Genomic DNA, 20,797 nt, shown 5'->3' with positions numbered 1-20,797 from the left:
GTCATGCGTTCAGATTATTTAGCTTTGTTTGTCTAGTTGACAAACTTGTATGTGAAATGTTCCCATTTTTGAGAATGTTGCCTTGGAGTTGTTGGCTTTCAGTCTCCTCCCTAGATAAAGATGCCAGCTGAGATACTATCTGCTCTGTGCTGAATTTCTAGAAAAATGTGTGGGTGTATCTGTAAATCTGAAATCTCTTGGAAAATTTGGTGGTAAAAAGAAGAGCCCCTAACCCCTGAGCTCTTCTGTCTGTTCATATGTCCTGATGGAGTTGTAGTTTTAATACCCTAATAACAGGCTGCAGGCAATTATTGCTCATTGATGTTATCATTATTGTCTCTGTATCTGCATGTCTGGAAAAGCTTTGGCTTTTCGAACGTCTACCTCAGTGTTGTCCAAACTTGGCCACTTTAAGATGAGTGGACTTCAACTCCCAGAATTCCCCACCCAGCCATGCTGGTTGGGGAATTCTGGGAGTTGAAGTCCACTCATCTTAAAGTGGCCAAGTTTGGACAACACTGGTCTACCTGCTCTACCAATATTAAAGTACAGCAGCTGGATCAATTGACAATAGGCGGTGGGAACCAAAGGTATCTGCAGATGCTGTTAAAACTCTGGCGTTGGCCTGATATTTTAAAAATGTGTGCATCTTGGTCTCTCTGAACTCTAATGCAATCTGGAAAGTAAACATCTGTAATTAGCAGTTCTGAAGGATAGCGATGGTGTGTCAGCTTTTTTTTCTTATGCCTCCTAATGCAAGATAATTTCCTCCAGTTTTTTCCCACAGGGTTCTCTTAGGAGATGACAAGAGTCCTTTGCTTTCCTGGTGTAAGGCTGGTGCCAAATGTTTGTTCCTCTGCTAATGCAAAATTGTCTTTCTTAAGTCTTTGCTGTAAATCATTGAGACAATTTATCTCTAGAACACCCTAGTATATTTTATTAAAGTAATTGTATAGATTTAAACATTTTTCATATAGTTCCCCACCCCTCCATAATGGTATATTTACCACTTAGCTTGCTTTGAGTTTATGAGTTTAAATATTAGAAGATGTAGCAGTCTGCATTAAAAATAATTTGTCAGCTCTTACAAACACTATTGGCTATTTATTTTATATACAATTGTTAAATTTATAGTTTATGTATACTGTTCCAATCTTAATTGACCAAGTAGTGCACAGCACTAATCAGAAATACCATAAGATTTAATAAGCATAAACAAGGGTATTGAGGCAACCTCTTTTCTACATTGGCTAAATAGGATCTTTGTCTCCAATGAATGGGGCATATTATAAAGGCATGTGGTTCAACCCAGGATATTCAGCAAGCAGAACCGAAACGCTAAACCTAGGAGACTTACTGCTTCAGTCTTACTTTTTGCTTGAACTTCTCGTCTGTGCTGGAGTTTAGACTGACCGAATAACCACACAGAAAAGACCTAACCACATTAAACCAGCCCAGTGTGGTCAACAAAGTGCATGTTCATCTTAAGACATCACTGGTCACGAAACTGAGTAGAAGAGCCTGAGAAGGGTTCAAGTCACAACTCTTGCACAGCCTCAGTTGCACTTCCATCCCAATGCGGTGCATAAATATTGTGTCAGGGCAAATATCCTGGACCACCCTGGATAAAGGAAACGTACTATGGGTCTTCTGTCCCGCTATGATGAGAACTGGCTATAAATCCTATTCATAGCATATTCCTGGCATAGTGGAAAGTAGATTGGCACCATTACTTGGAATGATGATCAGGGAGAAAATGATATTTCTTTGGAGTCATCATTACTGTTATTAGAATTTATATGCTGCTGTTTACAAAATAAAATAGTATGTTTTATGACAGTTGTTATTCTGTAGCTCAGAACTCAGCCCTGATAAACGAACATAAAGACCAAAGTTGTTGTTTTCCAAGTGAGGGATGGCTTACTGGCAGCCCAAGGGTGGTACCCAACCCTACCTTAGACTTACTTTAATGCCAGATTGGTCGTGGGAGGCAAGCAGTTGCTTCAGACCCAGAAGGAAAGCTTTTCAGTTTCCAGTTGAAACTGCACAGTGTGTAAGGACCTGTTGCAATGTAGCAGAATCATAATCTAAAATTATATCTTTGCTCCTCTTTACTTAAAGTAGCAAGGAGCTCCTATTTGGATCTAACCAGCAATGCTAGCACACAGTATATTTAACTCCTACCATTACTTCTCAATCTATATTTCAGCTTCAGGCTGTAGGGTAGGATGGTGAACTTTTAGTGGCCCATGGCCACAGTTGACATTGTTTTGAGATTCCAAGGGGCACCATAGGTGGGACAGGGTTGCAAAAGGTGTAGAGCTATCTTTTCCTTGGTTAGGAGGGGATTTCTTAATTTTTCAAAAGATTGTAAGTCTACTGTAGGAGTTACATTACCCTTTTCACATTGTCTCCTGCCTCAACATGTTAAAAATAGTTTCACCAATTTTCAGCAATAAGAGACAGAGGAGATGCTAGGGGCTCCAAGGAAGGGGTCTGGAGCTGCAGGTTGTTCACCTCTGCGCTGGGGAAAAACTGGATTGCATGTACCTGTCTCTCCATGACCCTCAAAACTAATTCAAGCTTTGGAAATAGGATTTAGACAAGGAAAACTACTGTATGTGCTAAACACTACCTCTTCTAGAATTATTGCTGTAAAGAAAAGCCGAGGTTCTCTGCAGCAGCTTTAGAAGAAAATAGAAGAATTAGAAGAAAGGAATTACTATACTTATTTCTTTTTGCCTCATCTCTGTGGATTGAAAATCAGAATCTTTTAATGAAATGAACCTCCATGGTAGCCAGAAATATTCAGTTTGCCTTTGACAATCAATACCAGTCTCATTTCTGATTTAAGGGGGAGGGCCCATTAAGAGTCAATACAGTGTCTGTGCACAACCCATCTCTCACACCAACATTTTTAAAGACTGGAGCAATTAGCCTTCTAACCCAGCCTTCCCCAACCTACAACAGCTAGAAGGCCCAGCCAGAACAGAGTTTGGGTGGGAGCAGCAGGTGTAAACCTCTGTAGGGCCCCAGGTTAGGGGATACTGTTCTATTGTAAAGATGCTGTCCCTTATCCCTACTTTTTTCAAGCCATCTTGAGCAGCTGGCTGTATGGTGCTAAAGATGTGTCATTGTGTCCTTTGATTCAAACCCAGTGGCTTTTTCAGGATCTGTACTATCCTTCTAATGGTCTGAGAAAAATGGATGAAACAGGCAATCAGCCAGTTACAATGGCTTTTATGTCATTAATTTCCCCCAAGGTCTGACATTCAGTTTGAATTCAGCCTGTATTTAGGAAGGTCTCTGCCTACAGAAGTTGTTGTCCAAGCTATAATAACTCTTTATGGTTTCCAGATTCTGAAAGAAGCCAATAAACAAATAATTTCTCTATGTAATATGCCCACCTATGTAATAATGCCGGCTTTGACTTCTGAATCATTGTGTATACACATGGATAGCTGTGTTGAGGCCAATGGAAGCAATGTAGCTCCACCTGGCAGTACTACAGGTTGACTTGTCAGTTCTTCTAAAGCCAATGGGATTAAGGTGCTTTTCTATCAAGCATTCTGCCTCTCCTGGCTTCTGGATCATGCTGAGCGAAGGAAGTGCTCTTTTATTTAGAGAGGAAACCATGATGTAAGACAGCAATGGAAATATGTGCATCACAGGATAATTGTACCCTGACCTAAAAGGACTCCTCCCTGCCTCTGTTCTCCAGTGATCAGGTTTCACATTGTGCTCAGTTAGTGGTTTGGTTTGGCAACAAGAGTAATACAGAAAGAATATTGCAATGAGAAACCCAACAGCTACCTTTGGAATACCAATTGTAGTTCTTGTCAAATAGCCATCGTTTGTACATTTAAATGAAGAGTTGCAGACTACTATCACAGTGAAGAAGGGATGTTACATTTAACAATGGTAAGTGGCAATATAAAATCATGAGATATGCTTATTTGAAATGGGATCGGCATGGTCTCCAAACCATAAGTCACTCCTGCCATTGCCCAAGCCCTCTAAAATTCTCATTAAATGGAGTCATAGACTATATAGGAAAGGAAATGGGAATATGAAGAATAAAGATTTTGATCAAGCAAAAGCACCAGCAGTATCAATAAAGCATGAACATTGCTAGAAGAGTAAATAGATTTTTATATAAATGTTCTCTTTATTCAAATGCAGATTTCTTCCTAGAAGGCTTGGAGAGTGAACATTGATTATTTGATACTCAAATAGTTTTTGCTGCATCCCCCAACAAATCACAGACAAAAGAAAATTACAATATCGTAAACAGCTGCCCTGGTTAACAGATTTCTACATGGCTGCTCCTAAAGACCAAAAAGGATAGAAGAAGTCTAAGGTGACAGGAGAGGGGATCCTCTCTTCTAGTGAATCAACAAGCCAACATTGTATAGCATCCTTTCTGCCATGAACAAAACCAGAAGTTCCATTTGGAAGCATGAGAGGTCTCTCAAAAAATCTGTTTCCATGCGCCAATTATCACTTGCAGTATTGGAATTTTTTTTTTTTTAGGAAAAGTTATTCCTATTAGAATAACAGAGAAATCTGAGGTATATGTTGTGCCTTATTTCAGCAACAGGGCTATATTTAAGACTAAACTGAAGGAGACATAAGAAATGGAAAGAATGCATTTACCCAGCCTAACAGTGACATGACTGTTATCTTCCACAAAGATAGTTGACCCTTGTCTATTAGCATGTCAGGCCACCAAGGGTCTTGTGCTTGTCTGATTGGAATAGACCTAGCAGAGATGTGCTGATCAAGCTGCTGTTCCCATAAATACATATGTACAAGCACAATACATACATACAAACCAGGTTTCATTTTCCTCCAATATTTCTGAGAAAGGTCACGTGGAAGAGGACAAGGTTAAGCATTTTTGAATCCCCATTAATCTGTGGAGGAGGAGTATTAAGCACACAATGTCCTCTTCCATTAAACCTCAGAAATACTAGTTTTAGAGATTAGCTATTTTTTCTGCTAACTTCTTCCACGTAGGGCACTTCCTCTTGACCACATTAATGTGCAATCCTCTGGTCTTTGAGTTGGTATAAAAGTACATTGACCTAATTTGCATTGCCCATGACCAAGCTTTTTGGTGCTTTAGCAAAAGGCCAGAGAGTGGTGCTGCCCTTACAGATTAATGTGGGATAGTTTCAGGGCAGCGATTAGTGGATTCCCTGAATTTCTTTCCCCTCTGACATAGTCACCCCTGCCAATAGGAAAAACAATCACCAATACCTCTCCAGAATGTGTGGCCAGCAGGAAAATGAAACACTATTCACTTTCAGTAATGATGGTGGGTGGAAGCTTCCAGTTGCTGTCTTTCTCTGTGCCACATCAACCAGTCAAACAGAAAATGTTTCCAGCTTCGGTTTTTGGGGTTTTCCTCATAGGACTTGATCTCTTGGGAAATTGATAACCTTGTTTAAAAAAAAAAACCCTATGCAAGCCAGGTATTCAGTCTCTTTTTTAGCCAAGCCAAAATGGATATAGAGTAAGAGAGTACCCAGTGAGAGGATGTGAGACCAATATTCCTATATAAAACAAATAAATGTTGATCTTCCAAGAGATGGGCAGGCCATGTTAAAAACAAATAACTGAGTTGAGATGGAGTTTGGGCACTCCACCAAATCTTTTTTTTTTTTTTTTTAATGTCAGTCTTCCAGGAGATAGACCCATGGACATTTTTTTTTAAAATTCAATCTTCCAGTTGCTCAAGGACACAACCTGTGAGTTGGAATGCAACTAGCAGGGGGATCAACAAATCTCTTCTCACTGCCTCTTCCATTCCCCTGATGCTACCTTCCCAACTTGTCAGATGATTTTGTTTTGCTTTGTTTGAGTTTTAACACTGGTTTATCAATTTTCAGATGCGGCATTTGTTTGGGAAGCTCCAGTAGATTCCCATGTCAAAATAAAGGGCTGCACAAGGCAGGTGTCCAGCGTCTCATGCAAGTCAATCCAATGTGGCCTTAGAGACAGTGACCAGTAATCAGGCAAGAAGGGGGCATACCTGCAATACATGCGAGTGTCAAATAAGAGCTGATCACTGAGGTCACTGACAGATGCTGGTCACTGAAGTGTTGTAAATTGCCTGTAAGGCAAGATCTGTGTTGGGAGGAGAAGGAAAATACCACTTTAACAGCAGAAGCATGAAAGACTCTCTCCACAGCAGGCTGGGGATGACACCAAGAAGGCATCGTGAAGATGTGTCTCTTAAAAACAGTGAGATGTCTTCATATCACAATAAAAGGGATGTGAGCATGAGCTCTTGGTAACAGGAGTGAATGCTATGGTTTCTTGATGGATAACCAGCACATCAAGCACTTCATGGGTTCATTTTCCCAATTTTCAGCCTAATCAATAAGGCTGGATGGCTTGATTCTGTTTCCAAGAGGCATCTTGGCAACTTTTCAGCTCTTGATACCAGATGTGTGTATCTGATCTGCTGGTCCTGTAGGAGCCTGAGAAATATGAACTCACTTTTCAAATAATTACTTCCTGCAAATGTTATATAGCTTGGGTTTTGTTTTGTTGGTTGAAAATAAAAATAAAAAATCTTTTCATCACTCAGTTCTGCTTCCAGCTGTGATTAAGGAAGGCAAAATTACTTCCTATAAGGGACTCTTTGCTTTCTATAACTTTTGGAAGTGAACTTTCCAAAGTTTACCACAAAGTAATAAGAAGCATTTGTTCCAGATTCCATTGTGAAGGGCATGTTCCTACTTTCAGTCTTTACCTTACATGTTATTTAATAATGAACTCCAATGGGATCCCTAAAGCTAGAACAGAGCATTTCCCTTTCTGGGAGAAGCCTTGCAAAAATAATGTTTGTCACAAAGCAAGTCACTGTAATGTCACTAGGTATATGACAATATGATTGAGAAAGCATATTCTTGGCTGACCTGTCTATAGGTTCAGTGATTATTCCTCTTATGATGGGGACAGTCATGTTTGATTTCTGATACTGACTCATTGGAAGGGAAGAAATTTTCATGCTGTGTAATGATTAAAGTTCTGATAGTGTAGGGACTACTTTCTGAAATTGTAGTATTCTTGTTTGGAAGGAAATAAGAACTGGTGCCATCTAGTGCTTTCAGTGAAACAATGGAAGATTCTGCCATAGTATTACATTATCTGTTCTCCCACAACAGCAAACAAAATAAAGCATAACAATAAGCATGCAGCAGTATAGTATTGAAATAAAACATTAAGAAATATCCAATATAATGAACTTCAGCCAGCATAAGGAATTTACCAAGTTCAATTAAAAAATCAATAAAATAACAGATAACCAATAAAACACACCAAGCTCTTTAAAACAGTTGGATGTTCAGAGCTTTTGTCAGTATTGTAACTGGGGGAGGGGGGATCTGTAAATCTTCAAGGAGGGAGGTTCATAATTTAGGGGCCACTGGTGAGAAGGCCCATTTCCTAAAGTGGTTTATTGTGCCACCGGTTTTGACTTCCAGGTGGAAACATGGCAGACTAACATGTCTCCACAATGTGAGGATGACGCTGAGGCAAAGATTGCCAGCCAGGCGCCTTTCCTGAGCTAACAGAGTTTCTCTGGACAAGGAGAAAGCCATGAGATTGCCCACTCAAGCTCGAGAGGACAGTTCCTTGCAAGGAAGCCTGCAGGATCTAGAGGAAACCTGTTGATGATTCACAAGTAGAGCACCTGGAGCCATGGGAGGATACAGCACACTCCTAACCGCAGGCAAAGCCTGTTTAAAGGATACTGGGTTTGCCCAATCCACTTTCTAAAGCACTTTTATGAAATGAAAAGAATTTAAAGTGAAAAGAGACCTTCAGCGCAGCGGAGAGCCCAAAACCAGTGTACCTTCGACCTGTGGGAAGGATTAAAATATGGAGTAAGAAAATAATAGTAGGGATCTAAAAGGATTTAAAAGCAAAAAGCTTGCCAGGAGTTTGGATTACAAAAGTTAAAAATGGTCTAAGGGGACAGTTAAATTTGGAGTATTGTTTTATTAATAAAGTACTTTTGAATTAATTAATTAAATAAAACATACCTCCATGGGAAAGAGAATTGTTTAAATTCTCTTTGAGAATGGCTAACTTCATTAAACAAAGAGATAAGTTGAGAAAGAAAGGAAATAGGAAGTTTCAAAAGACCATGTGATTATGGTTATATGAAGTGATGATAGAGACTAAAGAGCTATTAAGTGGAACATAGAAAAAATGGCTCTTTTTTTCATCTTTCCTTTTTTGAATTACAAATTAAAAAGAAAAAAAATGGCTACTACAAGAAAGGCAGCAAAGGCTACAGAAACAGGGAGGATCATTTACTGAAGGTCAACAGATAATTAAAAAAGGGATTACTCCAGAGTCTTTACAAAGAATGTTTGAGGAATTAGGGAAGAATGTTACATCAGTAACTGCATCAGTCAAAAGAGACCTGACTACTCTGGAAGAGAGAAGGGAAGAAAGATTTACAATTATGGAAGAAAAGATTAATAAAAAATTGGAAGAATCTATCATACAGATGAGTGAAGAATTAAAGAAGAAATAGAAATTCTGGAAAATAAGACAAATAATAAATAGAAAGATGGAAAAGGACTTAGACAACGTGGCACTACAGGAAGTAAGGGAGAAAGAATTTGCTTAAGACTGAGGGTAGTTCCAGAGGAACCTGGTGAAGACATTAGAGAGAAAATGGTGTGGAATCCTTAACAAATTTTTTGGAATGGGATTAAGAGGATTCAGAAGTGGACAAAGTGTATAGAATTAATACAAGATATGCAAAAATAAGAAAATACCAAGAGATATACTTGTGCACTTTGTCAGGAAGAAGACAAGAGACCAGTTCTACAACAACATTTTAATACTAAATTAAAGATAAATAACTCAGAAGTAATTTTATTGAAAGAAATATCTATCAGAATACTCTGGAAGAGAAAAGAACATACATTTTTGACAGATAAACTCAAGCAGAAGAGGATACCATTTTGTTGGGATAAATTGGAATAATTTTAACTTTTAACCAACAAAGATACCAATTGAAAACCAGTTCAAAAGTAACAATATCTCTACTAACAGAGATATTACCAAAAGCATTTTCAAATCATAACCCAGTGACTTTGACATATAAGAGGGAAGGCAGATTGAGACTCTGTTCCAAAAGAATCAGTGATTGAGGACTGCAAAAAGGAGTTAAAAGAATTTTTAAAGATCAATTTAAATAAAGGCACAGACATAAAGGTAGTATGGGATGCATATATGAGAGGACAATTTATACAACAAGTTGACAAATTGAAATGACAAAGAGAAGGAAAATGCAAAAGATTCTCTTTTTTTCCAAGTAATTTTATTAAAGATTATAGTTACAATAGTAAAAACAAATACAGAGTAAAAGAAAGAAAAAAATAAACGGAGTAAAAGGTGCAAAGGGAAAAAAAGTAGGAAAGACATGAAGAATAGAAAGAAAAAAGAAAAGAAAAGAAAGAAAAATAAGGATATAGTAAAGGAAAAGTAAATACTGTATATGAAGAAGTGACTCCCAACCTTCATCAATATAGAAAAATTATCCAGGTCACTTTCTTGGTTTATTGTTTGTATGTCCCTTTTAATTATTAAAACATCCGCTAATTTCTTTTGTATGCCCAGTGTAACATCTTTTTCCATGTCATTTTTGTAGCCTGTCATTTGTAAGTCCACTTTCAACTCAGACTCTGTCTTGTCAGGTAAAACTTGTTCCTCTTCCATAGCATCCCACAGGAAGAATTCTTTATAATTAATTCCAAAATCTTATTTCAAATTTATCTGGACCCTTAGTCTGTTTCTGGCTTTCAAAAATCAAAATTTTAATCAACCCTTTGCTGTTTATTAAAAAAAAATTTTTTGTAAAGGTTCTTAAACTTGTATTTAAAATTTTCTTTCATTAAGGATTGAAGGTAGACTCACCTGGTGTTTTCAGACATGTCACTCAAAAGGTTTCTAATAGCTGAAAAGTAGTTAATAAGCAATTTCCAAATGTGATTAGAAAAGGAAGTATGCAAACTTAATGTCCTTTTAAAGGTGCTAACGGTGATTTGAGCAGGATGGCTATTCCCTCATCTCCCAGTGCTCAGAACCCACCAGAGACTGCGGTCTGGAGCACTTGTGGTCAATCTTTGACCCTCTCCTTTATCCAGAGAGGTTCGAAAAGCCAGTCTATTTGCCAGCTCTTTATTCTTCACTGCAGTTGTCGGCTCCACTTTTCACTGAGCTGTCTTCAGTCTGCCATTTCTTCCTTCAGAAGTTGAAAAAATGCAAAAGATTCTAATGGAGATAAAAATGAAAGAGGATGAATTAAAAAGATCACCAGGAAGGAAAAATATTTCACAGCCATTTAACATGTCAGCTTTCTATGTTAACAATTAAAGAAGTGGAAACAAAAATGAATTTTGCTGAACAGAAGAATTTTGAGTTAGCAAATAAGCCAGGGAAATGGCTAGCATATAAACTGAGAAAAGAAAGTGAGAAGGAAATGATATTAAAATTGCAAAGTAGAAATTCTATGGCAACAATGTAGATATGCAAATTGTAAGAGTTGCCACATTCAGCACTGAATGAAATTCTCGGGAAACATAGGTTCAGTCAAAGAAGTTTTCTCGGGTGTAATGCGGGTAGATACAAACAAAGCCAGGGTTGGCTTGGCACAGATTACATAGCATTTTATAGGTTCCCCATTCCCGTGTTTCTCCCTGTTACCTGGGTTACTGGTTTGCCCGCGGTATTCTCCCCCTCGCTCAAATGGCAGATTCAGCCCTGCTTCTTTGTCTCGCTGATTACTGTCCTTTGTGGGGTTGTTGAGTTCGTTGGGCTTTTCTTCTGCAGGCTAAGCCAGCGCTTCTTAATTGTGCGTTGATTGCTGCACTTCCAAGCCTTTGCGGTTTGCATTGCCTGGGGCGGTTGAGGGAAGCCGGCTTTGTTACAAAGTATCCGCTCCTGCCCTGAGTCAATTGCCGCACCTGCCGGCAATTAACTTGCAGTTGCCCGACTTCCCCTTTTCCACTGCCTGTGCCTGAGGCAGTGAAATTGACTAGGGGTGGTGAAACTGAGCAGCGGCGTTCGCTGTGCTGTGCCGGCTGAATCTGACACAAATAATATTTCATTAGTATTGCACAAAATTCTGTATGGGAGAAGAAATTTCTATGGCAAAGGTAGATGAATATTTAAACAAACAAAATTACCAAAAATAACGGACAAAAAAAGCAGTTGATGAATGGACCTAGAATAATAAGGGAAGTCTATGAAGCTACAAAAAAAACCTAAATAGGGAAAGCTCCTGGACCAGATGGTATATCGGCTTCCTATTATAAATATTTTGAAGACGAGTTGATACAACATTTACAAAAAATGATGAACTCTATTTTGGAAAAGGGAAGGATTCCAGAAAGTTGGAAAAGTACAACTATACCACTAATTCATAAGGAAGGTTAAGACCCCACTTTACAAAAAAGTTATTGACCAATATCTTTATTGAATAATGATTATAAAATATTTACTATGATCTTAGCTGATAGGATGAAAAGTGTCTTGCAAGACTTCATACATGAAGACCAATGTGGCTTTATGCCTAAAAGACAGTTAAGAGATAATATCAGAAATATACTTAACATATTAGAATATTTAGAACAATATATTGAGAACAAGCTGCATTGATCTTTTAAGATGTGGAGAAAGTATGTGACAATTTGAACTGGACTTTTTTGTTCAAAATTTTGGAAAATACAGAATTTGGAGAAAATTTTATTAAACGGGCACAATCAATATATACCTCACAAAAGGCACAAATTGTAGCTAATGGTGAATTGACTAAACCCTGCAAAATACAAAAAGGGACAAGACAAGGGTGTCCACTTTCACCACTTCTGTTCATTCTGGCTCTTGAAGTTCTTAATAGAGAACTTAATAGGCAAGATGAGAGAATAGCTGGGGTGAAGGTAAAAAAAGAAGTATACAAATTAAGAGCATTTGTGGATGATTTGGTTTTAATCATGGAAAATCCTTTGGAAGGAATATTAATGGAAAGGTTAAAGGAATTTGGTGTGTTAGCTGGATTCAAAATTAATAAGGAGAAAATGAAAATGTTTACAGAAAATATGAGGGTGGAAAATCAAAAAGAACTGATTGTAAAAATTGGTTTTCAGATTGAGAAAAAAAGTAAAATACTTAGGTATTACTATGACTAATATGAATTGTATGTTATTTCAAAACAATTGTGTTAAGTTATGGAATGAAATTAAGAAAGATTTGTTAAAATGGGAAAAGTTACAATTATTGTTGGAAGAGTTCTGTGATAAAAATGAATGTACTACTTAGAATGATGTTTTTATTTCAAACAATATATGTTTTGAAAAATGTTGCACCTTTTAAGCAATAGCAAAAAGATATCTGCGATTTATATGGCAGGGTAAGAAACCAAGGGTTAAATATAAAATTCTCCAAGATGCAGAGGAAAGAGGAGGACTAGGATTGCCTGGTTTTAAATTGTATTTTGCAGCCTGCTGTTTGGTTTGGATGAAAGAGTGGGTGTTGCTGAGAAATAAAAGAATGTTAGAATTAGAAGAACATAATCTGAGGTTTGGTTGGCACGGGTTTTTATGGTACAATAAAGTTAAAGTAGATTTTAAAATTCATTATGTGAGAAGTGCCATATTAAGAATATGCAATACATACAAACCCAGGTTGTGCCTGAAAATAACTTTATTGGTCTCCACACAGGAAGCATTTTATAGAAAAGAGACAGCAGGCAAAGATAAAAGGTTAACATAGCAAGATTTATTAATAATGGTAAACTTAATAATGGTAAACTTAAGATGATGTCAAGAGAACAACTGACTGCAGAGGGATTTAGCTTTCAATGATTTTCATATGCACAACTAAGAGAAAGATTAAATATAGATAAAAAGGTAACTGGAATTGAGCAATATAAGACAGAATTTGAAAATGACCTCTGTACAAATGAACAACATGTGATTGCAAAAATATATAAATTTTTGTTGAGATTTGAAGCAGAAGAGGAACAAGCTATGGACTGCATGATAAAATGGGCTAAAAATTTTGATTATAATATACAGATGGATCAATGGGAGAGAATGTGGGTAAATGGGATGAAATTCACATTGTGTTATAATTTAAGAGAGAAGATATGAATAACGTATAAAAGTACTTCAAATAAATGTTGGTAATGTGAAAAACATGGACTTTTTACCATGCATGGTGGACTTGTGAAAAAGTCAGAAAATTTTGTATACAAATACATACAGTGATACAAAGAATCTTAAGGATTAATATTGAGAAAAAGCCAGAATTTTTCTTATTGGGATTTTTGGATAGCCAATTAGAAAAGACTTATGGAAGACTGATTTTATACATGGTAACTGCAGCAAGATTATTATATGCACAGTAAGGAGGAACACTGAAATTCCCACAACGGAGGAATAGATTGTAAAGATGTCAGAACTGGCAGAAATGACAAAACTGACCTGTTTGGTCAAGAATAAAACAAGTACTTTTATAAAAGACTGGAAATCTTTTATGGATTTTTTTGCTGAAAATGGAAGAAAGTGAAATGATAATTTATGGTTTTGATGATTGAAAAAGGATTAACTAAGGGGCTGAAGAGATTTTTGCAATACTAAGAGGGAGGAGGGATAATGAGTTTTTTATAACTGTTGGAAAGGTCAGAAGTTGCATATTTTTTCTTGTTTAACTATTTTTCTTTCTCTTTTATTCTGTTTTGCTTTTTGTACTTTCGTTTTCTTTTCTCTCTTTCTTTCTCTTTCATATTTTTTCTTTACATATACTTTTTACTTGCTGTAAATGCTGTATAAACATTCTTAATTAAAATTATACATTGTGCCACCACTTTCAGTAGATATTTTTTCCAAGTAAGTGTCCTAGACCTGCATTCTTACAGCTTGATCCTAAAGGGCCCCTATTAAGTCAACTGAAGCCCTTGCATCTAAATTAATAGCTTCTTTTCGTATAATGATTTTGCACACACAAGCTAGAAGATGCTGGACAATCCATAAGTAGAATACCATTTTTGACTTTTGCCCATATATGTATACATATACAGCATTCCACACACAGGGAAAATACACACATTACACAAAAAGGTCCTGAAATCACATGACTTTTTTGACTTACGGAGCTTATATTGCACGATGCTTGCAGAATACATGGTACAGTATATGAGGCTGAATATGGGTAATTTTTATAGACTAGATGGGCAAAATGGGGTCCCAATAGAAAAGAATATATGTAGCTCAGGGCTGAACTGTGGAGTCCTTGGTGCTCTCTGAGCTTGGTTGTTTGCTTGCAGACGTTTCATTACCTGACTAGGTTACATTATCAGTGCTGGTGAATGTGGGGTTTGCTCCCTATTTATATACAGTAGCTTGCCCTGCCAATGTTGGTGGGGGTGTGGTTTTCTCCTTGGTAATTCTTTAATTAAGATATTGTTTTCTGCTTTTTTGTCTGCTGTTAACTAGTGCTGGTATAGACTAGTGCTGTTTAACTTTATATAAATTATCAGGAGTTAAGGCAGAGCAGTGAGGTGCCCGTCTTTGCTGATGATAGTAAACAATTCAGAGTAGTAAATCAAGGAGACTGTGAAGAGCTCCAGAAAGACCTCTCTAAACTGGGTGAATGGACTTCCAAATGCTAAATATGCTTCAGTGTAAACAATTATATATGTTGGCACAAAAAAAGTCCCAAACGTTTATTTTCATACATACATCTGCATATATACATCTATCTATCTATCTATCTATCTATCTATCTGTCTATCTATCTATCTGTCTGTCTGTCTGTCTGTCTGTCTGTCTGTCTATCCATCTATCTATCTATCCATCTATCCATCCATCCATCCATCCACCCACCCACCCATCCATCCATCACATACATTATTTATTTATAGGCATATACACACACATCAAAAGATTATATGCTACTTACATTCAAGTAGTAAAAACAAAAAACCCAAGAAAGATTGGATCAGTACATATGGTTCAGTCCCAGACTTGGAATCATTAGGGCAATGTTTCTCAACCTCAGCAAATTTAAGATGTGTGGACTTCAACTCCCAGAATTCCCCAGCCAGCATGTTTGAACCTGAGGTCATCCACTGAAAGTAACTGCTGGAAGATGCATGAGCTACAAGAAGGAAATTCTTTTTCAAACAATATAATTTGCTGCCAGTACTTTTGATAATGGGAGCCAATTTGGATGGTTTAAAAATGGGATTGGACAGGTATATGGAGGATCAGGTGACTGTTGGCTTGTTTGTTATCAAATTTTGAAGGCTACTTGACTCCTCAACAACACTGGGTAGCATACTACATTAAAAGGAGTTTTTACAATGTAACAGAAAACAATGATAAATATTCAGAAAGAGGAATAAAACACAGAACCTGAACACAAAACATCCATAGCTGGATAATACCTTTGTTAGGATCTCACTCCTACGTGCTCAGCTACAGATTTTCCAGTCAGTGCTAAAAGGCTTTTTTATTGGGCTGCTCTGAACACTCCAAGCGTAGCTTCTCTCACCAGGCCTCTCCGTGCAAGAGCTGGGCTCAGCAGCTGAGGGACTGCACCAGCATTGCAGTTTCAAAAGTCTTGGGGACAAGTTTTTGACAGCTTTTGATTGTTCAGTGGGACAAAATGATTCTGCTCCAAACAAGCTCCAGAGATGTAATACAAGAGTTGGGTTCTAAATGAATGCCGTACCAAAATTGTGATGTCTTCCAAGTTTTCTCCCCTTGGAGCAGAGGCATCCTTTTTATTCTATCTTATTTTTAGGCTTTGAGACATTCTTTCAAGTGGCTCTTGCTGGTTGTTTTGAGCTTCATTGCTGGTGGTGTAGAGGGTGCTACTTGCGTGGTTCTCCAATATTTCTCAGAATAATGGAACAGTCTGTGAAGTCTTCAGAAAAAGCCCCAGGGAAGGAGAAGGAGTTTCCTCGTGGTTTCTCCCTTACTGGAAGTGTTTGAAATCAGCCCCTTGCCCACCTCATCGCTAAATAAATGCAAGAGAATTTCATCTTGTTTATGAGAATTTTTCCAAAAGAGTTCTTAATGCAAATTTTCTTTTGCTCTGTGGAGTGACCACTGGTAGAAAGGGAAAAAAGCGAGATAAATCTTCAATCCAGGTCCACTCTAAACAATGCAGCACCGTTGAACAATGGCTGCAGCAGAGGAGGGTGCCCTCTGGGCTCTGCTTGTCTCGTCTGGCCTTGAGTGGGATCTGAAAGCCCAGTCCCCCAAGCTGTTGAACTGGTTTTTCACTGGTGGTGAGATTGTTTTGTTCTACAGACATACTTAGCAAGGCCCATTCTAGTAACAGAGCCCCTCGCACACTTCTGCGTAGCAATTCAGCTTTAGTTTTTCTCATGGCATGTACATTTGTAGTTTTAATAATTGCTTGTAATTCCTGAATGTTGTATCACCACCTTCTGTGGGAGGCATTTGTTTGTGCCATGCTTGTCAAGCACATATTCATGTTTCACTTCATTGGCCTTACAAATTGTCAGCTGATTGTTTTTTGTTTGTGTTTCCACTTGTGTGAAAGACGCTGAACAGCAGAATACTTCTTCCCCTAGAATGATAGGGACAGTGTTGTGTGATTCCATTTCTGACACTTAATCTAAAGAATAAAAATGTAGCGCATCTGTTGATTGGATTTATTCATGAAGGGGGTTGAGCTTCAGCTGTGTTCACACATGCAGCTTCAACGTCTGATGATTCAACATCAACCAGAGATTAATCTAGGAGAAAGTGCCCACAAATCAAATGCCACAACAGTCACTTCCTCATTTCCAACACTGTCACCATGGTGGCGGCAATCCTCACATGTAAGTCCGAACTGGTCATGACAGTAGCATTGACATGTGTCTGGGTTATACCAGCCCTGTAGGAAGGGGAGGGAGGTGTCTGTTTTTATTAGCAGAGAGTGAACTCTTACAAGGGATGCAGAATCCTCCATCTGCTTAAAGAAGAATGGAGGGAAGATAATCAGCATTTACTGCAGTCTAGGCTGGTTCCCAAAGGAGGGAGGAATTCAGCCATCTTTGCTCCTGAACCCCTTTCTGCTTTTCAAAATTGGACCATCCTGCCTTCTTCTTTCTTCATGATTGTGGTCTTTCTGTATTTAAACTGAAAGAATTGCTGTCATCAGCTGTGAGCCATCAAGTATTGAATGAACCAATGATGATACATGCGTATTCATGTCTAGGCTTGTTATCCTTAAAAATGTGAGATACTGTCCTGAAGTAAAAAAGCAAAATGTCTACTATAGAACTATTGTTAATCCCTACATCTTCCATTGGACCAAAGGTCCCAAGCATCCCAGAACAGATGGTGCCAGGTCCCAAAAGTGGAAAAAAATTAAAATGAAATCAAATGATGATGTATAAATGTTTAAATCACATTTATGGAATCCCTGCAGTGACAAAAGAATAGACAATTAATAATGAAGTATAATTCAATCTCCCCTCCATGTCAACTCATTGTATTTAATGCCCACCCACAAACTGTCCAGGTGTGAAAGTCAAGGTTTAAAATACAGTAGTATGTTTAATGTCCCTCCCACATTTCCGATATAAGATTATTTTTTTAAAAAGGGGCAGTTCTCTTTTTACTATAAAAATTCCCAAGGCACTATAATTACTAAAGAAGTAGACTTAAGTATGTCAAATTAGTTTGAAAAACCATATAATTTCCATATAACCCCCTGAGACAGTTCATCCCATCTGTAAAATTAATGGTACCCCATTTGTTAAGTTAATGTTTCTCCTATTCATCACCATATATATATATCTGACTGTCACCTGTTCAAAATAGATAGGTAAGTAGATATGAAAATTTTATCTTGCACACTCCGCCTTCCGAAAAAGAAGTTAGATGTACAAACATACATTTACTTCTCTCTCAAAAATACATCTATGAGCAGAGACACATGCAAAATCCTCTGTCCCTCCTTCCAAAAGGAAAGTGAACAAAATTTGAGTAAATTACATAAAGATTTGAGCAAATGGCATGGAAATCAAGGAAGCAGACAAATGAAACTGAGGAAAGGGGGAAATTACTGGAGAAATCCATTCTGACTGTAGACGCCATCATGATTTTTCCAGACTCAGAGGAAACAATCTGGAGCAGGTAGCATGGAAGCAGCTGTTAGGAGACAGAGGCAGTCAGAAATGGGGGGCATGGAAGGAAACCCCCCCCAAAAAAAAGAGAAGGGAGAAGAAGTTGGATGTGTGGGACAATGAAGGTGATGGGTGCTGGTGAGAAAGGGCAGAGAACTCAATGAAAAGGAAGAGAGAGGTGGCTGTAGCAGTGAGGAGAAACAGAATTTGGGAGGTCTGCAGAGCATTTCTTGGGCACTTCTGCCCACCCAGAGATGTATCTTGAAGATATACTACAGCTATTTACATCTTTGAAACATTTATTCAATGCCTTTCACAAACTACTTCCCAAGGAGATGTAAAACAAAATACATACTGTGATGGGATCTCTGGACTTTTCAGCCTGTTTCTACAAATCTAAACAAACCCTTTTCTATAAGGGTTGGGCTTATATGGATGATTTGCATGAATATCTGAAAGCATTTATGGAATTCTTGTCTTACTAGCTTATTCTGGCTTTTACATTTGTACATGTAATGATGATACACAGCTTCCATAAACCTGTTTGAATGCATCTGATACCCAAATTGAAAGTGGATCATATGGGCTTTATTTCTACTGAGATGCATGTCAGATGATGACATATAGAGTATGCTAAATGGATGCCTCATTAGTGGTGACTAATGATGGGCACTATGGAAATGTGATCATGGTACTAATGAAGCATAGCCATTATAGAAAAGCTTATTTCAGTAGTAGTCAGATCTATCTGGTTTTATCCCTGTCCTCCAGCTCTCATATCCCCTGAAAGCTGGTAGGAAAATGAAAATGACTATGGTAAGAAAAAAGTTACAGTGATGCATGTGTTTCCCATAATACACTAATAAATATGAATGGAAACTAGCTATAACCATGAACAGCCTTGAAGAAAATAGCTTTTTGGAAAGTCTATATTTATTCTAGGGGAAGTGCATCTTGTTCCTGCTTTTTGAATTAGACCTTTTACAACTTCTTTTGCATTCCAGTGGATTTCCCGGCATTAGAGGATGAGGTTTCAATTCATGGGGAAGACTTTGGAGAAGACTCTGAAGATGGTGAGTAGGAGATGTTCCCTGCTTCAGTAGTCAAGTCTGAATTCTACTTTCTAGTGATTCTCTCAAAAGCAAATTATTGCTCAGCCACAAGTAAGCTGTTCATGAATCTGATGTATGTGGATTAGATCCATTGCTTTAAAATTGATAGGGATGTGTATGTGAGTCCTTATCTCTGGCTACACAGATCATTTTAGACATGGGAACATACTGCAATATTTCAATAGCAATTGGTCTCATAGCCAAGGTAAGTTTTGCCTTCACATTGCATAATGCTAATTAGCATCTGCACTGTACAACATAGGGGCTGTTAGTTGCAGGAGCCCTGTCTGTTAATCGGTGGGCAGATGCTGGTGCCATTGCATGCATCAAGTGCGTGATCAGAGAACTCTGACAATCAGGGAGAAGAGCAAATTGAGGAAGAATTTTCCTCTTAGCAAAAAAAACTGCATATCTTTTCTCAGATATGTTCAGCTAGCTAATCTCTAGAATACTCCTTCCTCAAGGCCTGAAGAAGTTCCTCTATAATTGTTACTAAACATATATGTTCACCCTTCCCTGCCAGCCTTCTGGTATTTCTCTCACCATAGCAGAATTAGCATCCTTCAGATATAATGGATCTAGAGGAAGAAAAATGTAAAGCCTTAGCTGGAGCATGAACTGGGGACAAATTAGGCAGCGGAAACATTTGGCAACTAAAAGGTACAATTTGTTTCACTAGGGTTGGGAAATCTTGCTAAAACCACAGAGAGCTTCTTTGAAATAGCAGGCAAAAAACATGGAATGGGAGAATATTATAAAGTGATGCAAATTGGAGGTCAGGCTGAGACTGTATACTGACCTTACGTTGCCATATAAACTCCATTGCATGTAGCTTGAGAAGATAGAAGCACCAGCAAGAACTCCACTAGTAAAGGTAGTTGTGAGGGCAAGCTTAAGAAGAATTATGTAGTACCTACCTACCAAAGCAACAATGTTTAATAATTAAAAATACTACAGGTAGTTCCCGGGTTAAGAACACCCAGTTAAGGATGACGTATAGTTAAGAGCGGAGCCTATTGTAGCAAAATTCGAGTTAAATACACAATGGTTCAAGTTCATTACACAATACTACTTATACAGTATTATACAATAATACTGTTCCAGCTTACATACAAATTCAATTTAAGGACAGACCTTCGGAACAGAACTCGTTCTTAAACTGGGGGCTACCTGTATGAGACTGTTTTGATGGAATGGAATTATGAAGGCCAGGCTCAGGGAGATAAGCGTTTTCTTAGTTCACCAAAAGAGCATGGGAACTACAAGAGGATGAGGCTGGCACCTCCCTGAGGAATACACGGTGTTGTGGCTGGCTGGCTTGGGAGCTGGGGTTTTAGTCTGGGAAGATTCTTGCTAGAGGTTGTAGCTAATAAACATAGCTGAACTGATTTTGCATTGTCTCTTGGAGTTCCTTAGGCTAAACCTGACATCAATCTTCCCAGACTCACTGTAAAATTATAAAGGAAGGGCTGGTTCATACAGAAGGAGGTCTCCTACAATC

At 38.0% G+C, this 20,797-nt stretch overlaps 1 protein-coding gene and 1 long non-coding RNA gene across 7 annotated transcripts in view; one reads left to right on the top strand and one right to left on the bottom strand.

Annotated features, from left to right (window-relative positions):
- Positions 1-20,797, bottom strand: part of LOC148216527 (uncharacterized) — a 75,022-nt gene that overhangs the window by 26,860 nt on the left and 27,365 nt on the right. The gene's annotated exons all lie outside the window — the stretch shown is intronic.
- The window catches only part of NRP2 (neuropilin 2), a 188,339-nt gene that overhangs the window by 163,164 nt on the left and 4,378 nt on the right, over positions 1-20,797 (top strand). For 4 of the 6 annotated variants that reach the window (XM_088135629.1, XM_088135630.1, XM_088135631.1 and 1 more), the window contains exon 16: positions 19,189-19,257. In XM_088135629.1, the coding sequence (XP_087991755.1) occupies positions 19,189-19,257 (69 nt within the window). Of the gene's footprint in view, positions 1-787; positions 1,161-5,894; positions 6,944-19,188; positions 19,258-20,797 lie in introns of those variants that run through there. The other 2 variants (XM_088135635.1, XM_088135636.1) reach the window with 2 other exon arrangements.

Source organism: Python bivittatus, unplaced genomic scaffold (genome assembly GCF_059951505.1).
Source record: "Python bivittatus isolate LINGU-HERP-01145 unplaced genomic scaffold, Pbiv_v1 ctg000200_np1212, whole genome shotgun sequence".
Classification (NCBI taxonomy): domain Eukaryota; kingdom Metazoa; phylum Chordata; class Lepidosauria; order Squamata; family Pythonidae; genus Python; species Python bivittatus.
The sequence above is the reverse complement of the archived record's forward strand: the minus strand, read 5'-3'. Positions and strand labels throughout refer to the sequence as shown.